At 32.7% G+C, this 4,948-nt stretch overlaps 2 protein-coding genes across 2 annotated transcripts; both read left to right on the top strand.

Annotated features, from left to right (window-relative positions):
• Nucleotides 1-564: 564 nt before the first annotated feature.
• On the top strand, nt 565-2,085 carry LOC114545095. Its single transcript, XM_028563467.1, has one exon. It carries the CDS (start codon nt 565-567, stop codon nt 2,083-2,085), a length of 1,521 nt encoding a protein of 506 aa, XP_028419268.1.
• Nucleotides 2,086-2,201: 116 nt separating this feature from the next.
• LOC114545096 lies at nt 2,202-3,485 on the top strand. Its single transcript, XM_028563468.1, has one exon. The coding sequence runs from the start codon at nt 2,202-2,204 to the stop codon at nt 3,483-3,485; it is 1,284 nt and encodes a 427-aa protein (XP_028419269.1).
• Nucleotides 3,486-4,948: the final 1,463 nt, after the last annotated feature.

Below are 4,948 nucleotides of genomic sequence, written 5' to 3' on the forward strand. Positions count from 1 at the left end.
TTATATACTGGAACTTACTGTTGGCTTTGAATCTAATCTCCACGCTAATGTGACACGTAAGGAACAAAAATATCAAGCATTAATTAATGAGCAGCGTAAAATATATGAAAAAGTAATATTCGTTAATATGTCTATTAGTACATTAGGTGTGTTTTCTAAACCAGCATTAGGTTTCATGGATATGCTGAAAGATCTAGAAGTTGATAGTCAATGCAGAAAATATCTTGTTAGAAAAATTATGAACATTTGTATAAGGTCTTCCTATTATAATTCTGTAAACGTAACAAAGAATGGAATAACCCACAACTTATATCATACTAATACATTTAATCTGTAAATACAACATGTAACCAATTCAAGTAGACACTGGTAAACTACCTGTCAAAGAGAGGTTTACCTTTGTAATTTGTATCATAAGAAAAAATGTCAATAAAGTTTTCATTTTATTATTATATTATTATTATTATTATTTTATTATTATTATTATTATTATTATTTTATTATTATTATTCGTATTTGAATCACACTCTTTTATTAATTGAAATCGCGTATAAGGTTTATAAAATGATTCGTACAAGTGTAATTACTTTGTTGACGATTTGCGTGGTGTGTTCGTTTTGTGATCGTGAGTTCGTCTCGCTTGGTCGACATAAATGGCGGTGTAAGGAACGTATTAATCATGATGAGAAAGACCATGTAGATGCTCGATCCCGGGAAATGCCAATAACAAAGTCACCTAGTATTCCTGTTCCTAGCGTTACTGTTGTCAAATGTTGTTGTGGCAAAATATGCAAAGGCGTGCGTGGTCTTAAAATGCATCAGCGTAGTTGTCAAGTGATACACAGCCTTAACGACGAACTGGCTACTGATCTGGAAGAACAAATAACGACAGATGATACTACAAATACTCCTGAATCTGAAAATTGCCAAGCTGATAACCATATGACTTATGATGATCGACTCCCTGAACTCAAAAAAGGCATTATTTTACCTAAAAATGACTCTGAATGGCTAACGGCTAATGATTTTTTCAAATGTGCGCTGCAGATAAATCATCCAATCAGCTCTCCAGATGCAAATTCAAAAATAAAGTTATTAAACGATGTTATTTACAACTACTTCGCAGATAATTTTGGTCATAATGAGTCTATTCCAGATAAAAATATCGTTGCTAAATATAAAGAATGTACAGTTAAGGAATTAAAGAAAGCGTTGCAGAATTTAAAACGTAACGAAGGTAACCTTACTGAAATTAGACACGTCTCTCGAATATTGCGTAACAAACTTCGCAATATCAACAACAACGACGATGGGCTAGCCTCTTGCAATCAGACGCTCAATCACGACAAGTATATCACCCGGAACTTTTGGGGCTATATTAAAAATATCATAAATAAGAAGGATTCAATATTACCTTCCTTCAACGTGAATGATTGCCTCACTTATTTTTCTAAATCTCTGGCTAAAATTAATCCTAATCAACTGTTCACTATTCCCAGCTGGATTCCAAAGTTATGTGACCCCGAAGTTCAATTTAACCTTAATCCCCCGACATACCAACAAGTTACTAATGTTATACGGAAAATGAAATCGTCTGGCTCCCCTTGTCCCCTTGACCAACTTTCCATTATTTGTTTCAAGCGATGTTCGTTTCTCAGAAGTTACCTTACCGAAATTATTCATGAAATTTGGCACTCTGGTAATGTCCCAACTGAATGGAAGCGAGCATGTACAATTTTAATTCATAAGAAAGGCAACACCGCTGATCCTTCAAACTTCCGACCAATTACGCTTCAGTCTATACCATTAAAAGTCTTCACGTCCTGTCTAAGAAATGTGTACTCCTTCCTAGCATCAAATAACTTCATCGAACACAAGATTCAAAAAGGTTTTACCCCCAACCTTTCTGGAACTCTAGAACATACAGCGCAAATGGCTGATATCATCAATAAAGCTCGGATCAGACAACGCTCTGTTGTCATCACCTTACTTGATCTAAAAAATGCGTTCGGCGAAGTCCATCATAACTTAATTCAATCAGTCCTTGACTATCATCATATTCCCGATCACATTAAATTAATTTAAATAGTTTATATACCGACTTCCAAACCTCAATAATCACCTCGGAATACTGCACTCCATTCATCCCCGTTGGCCGTGGCGTCCTGCAAGGTGACTGCCTGAGCCCTCTCCTTTTCAACATGTGCTTTAACACCTTCATTCAACATATCAAAGTTGAAAAGTACCGTCAATTTGGCTTCTCCTTTAAATTGTTAAATCCTATCCACTGGTTCCAGTTTGCTGATGACGCAGCCGTAATTACTGGCCAAGAAACTGAAAACCAACATCTGTTGAATCGTTTCGCTATTTGGTGCCAATGGGCTGATATGATTATCCGTGTTGACAAGCGTAGTACCTTTGGCATTAAGAAAGCAATCACAAAATCAGTGCAATACTTGCCCAAACTCTTCATTCATAATAACATGATACCAACAATTAAGAGCGGTGAAGCATTTAATTATTTAGGACGTTACTTTGACTTCAACATGTCGAATGAGAACCACAAGTATGAACTTATTACCCTTATCAGTGAGTTAATGTCTGAAATTGACTCAAAACCACTCCATCCAAAGAATAAACTTCGTGTATATAGTCGTTATGTCCTATCAAAACTGTCATGGCATTTCACCGTCGCTACACTCTCAAAAACATGGGTCATCGAAAATATTGATTCCGTAGTCAATCAATACATCCGTAAATGGCTAGAGATTCCAATCTCGGGAACACTTAGTTCTGTTTTCATAACTTCTAATAAATTCGGCCAAGGTATCTATCCTCCATCTGTAAAATTCATTCAATGCCAAACTGTTATTCGGAAAGCCTTAAAACTCTCTCCTAATGAAGAAATTAACGAGTTATGGAAATCTACTAATACGCACACTAATATTCAATATGACGCCTATAACAGTTCGAAAGAAGTGATTAAAGATTTCCGCTTAGGACATGAAGTTAAACTCCGAGACCAGCTTCATATTCAAGGATCCTTTTTCTCCAGTGTAACAAAGTTATCATTATTACAGCTAAACAAGGTGTGGTCTATCGCTCAATCCAAGCTTCCAAAGAATATTTACAACTTTACCATACGATATATCAATAACTCTCTTCCCACACGCAAAAACTTAAACAGATGGGGAATATCTTCGAGTTCAGAATGCACTTTTTGCCTTAACCCGGAGTCGTTATTACATGTGGTGGCTGGATGTCAATTTTATCTTGAGCGGTTTACATGGAGGCATAATTCGATCTTAAACTTTCTTGCTGATACATTGCAATCAGTAAATGATTGTACCCTTTACGCTGATATACCAAATTTCAAGAGTCCTACCATTATTACTGGTGATACATATCGTCCAGATTTGTTATTATCTTGCTCAAATGGTTCCTATATGTGGTCGAGCTCACCGTCGGGTATGAGTCCAACCTAAGGAATAACGCTAAGAGAAAGAAATCTAAATATGAACAATTAATTTATCAGCTAAATGAAAAGTTTAAAAAAGTGAAATTTGTAAATCTTTCTATGAGCTCGCTAGGTGTATTTGGGGAAGAATGTTCCTCATTTTTAGGTATGTTGAAAGACATCGGTATTAGTGAAAATCACCAAATGCACTGTGTAAGAAAAATGTCCAGCATAGCTATTCGTGCCTCTTATTACATTTTCTGCCGCAGAAATAAAGAATGGGAAAATCCAAACTTACTAAATTTTTAAAATATCTGAACTTCTAAATCTATCTATATAAAGTAATATATATACATATATAGTCAATATTGATATAAATTCTTGTTTTTGTTAAATATTAGGATATTAGTTGTGGTTCAAGTAGCCGATTGTAAATTACCTTGATAAAGTGAGATTTGCAATTGTATTATGTAAAAACAAAAGTCAAATAAAGTTTTCATTATTTTATTATTATTATATTATTATATTATTATTATTATTATTATATTATTATTATTATTATTTTATTATATTTATTATTATTATTATTATTATATTATATTATTATTATATTATTATTTTATTATATTATTATTATTTTATTATTATTATTATTATTATTTTATATTATTATTATATTATTATTATTATTATTATTATTATTATTATTATTTTATTATTATTATTTTATTATTATTATTATTATATTATTATTATTATTATTATTATTATTATTATATTATTATTTTTTATTATTATTATTATTATTATATTTTATTATTATTATTATTATTATTATTATTATTATTTATTTATTACATCGAGCAGTAGCGGCAGGTCGCATGCTGTACATGTCTTACGTTTAATCAAAATTTCTTACTTGAATTACAACCAAACATTTTATATTTTTGAGCTATTGATCATGATTCGTTTGGGAATCATTTGTTTGTTAATATCCTGTATAATCTGTTCATTTTGTGGAAAAGATTTTGTAAGTATTGGTCGACATCAATGGCGCTGTAGACAAAAGGTTAATGATGATACTCATTACGAAACAACGATACCTAATAGAATACCTGTGGAACCTATTATCAACTCGCCAGGCGTAGTAATTACTAAAAAGAGTGGTGTGAAATGCTGTTGTGGAAAAGTTTGTAAAGGTGCTCGAGGTCTTAAGATGCATCAACGTAGTTGTAGAGTCATCCATGGCCTAAACGACGAACTAATTGCAAATCTTAAAGACCAAGAAGAGGGTACTGACATCCAGTTGGAAAATACAAACGATGTTCGAGACGACCCTGAAGTTAAACGAGAATGGCGATGAGTATCCAACATTAAAAAAGGGTATCAATCTACCTAAAACTGATTCAGAATGGCTAACGGCAAACGAACATTTCAATTATCTTTAATCTTGAATCAACCAATCAGAACTCTCGATTTGAATACATCAAT

The sequence above is a fragment of the Dendronephthya gigantea genome, unplaced genomic scaffold (assembly GCF_004324835.1).
Source record: "Dendronephthya gigantea isolate DGI-Jeju-01 unplaced genomic scaffold, DenGig_1.0 001186F, whole genome shotgun sequence".
Taxonomy (NCBI): domain Eukaryota; kingdom Metazoa; phylum Cnidaria; class Anthozoa; order Malacalcyonacea; family Nephtheidae; genus Dendronephthya; species Dendronephthya gigantea.

Coding starts and splice junctions, on each gene's coding strand:
- LOC114545096 (XM_028563468.1), top strand. CDS start 2,202: ATGTGCTTTAACACCTTCATTCAACATATCAAAGTTGAAAAGTACCGT.
- LOC114545095 (XM_028563467.1), top strand. CDS start 565: ATGATTCGTACAAGTGTAATTACTTTGTTGACGATTTGCGTGGTGTGT.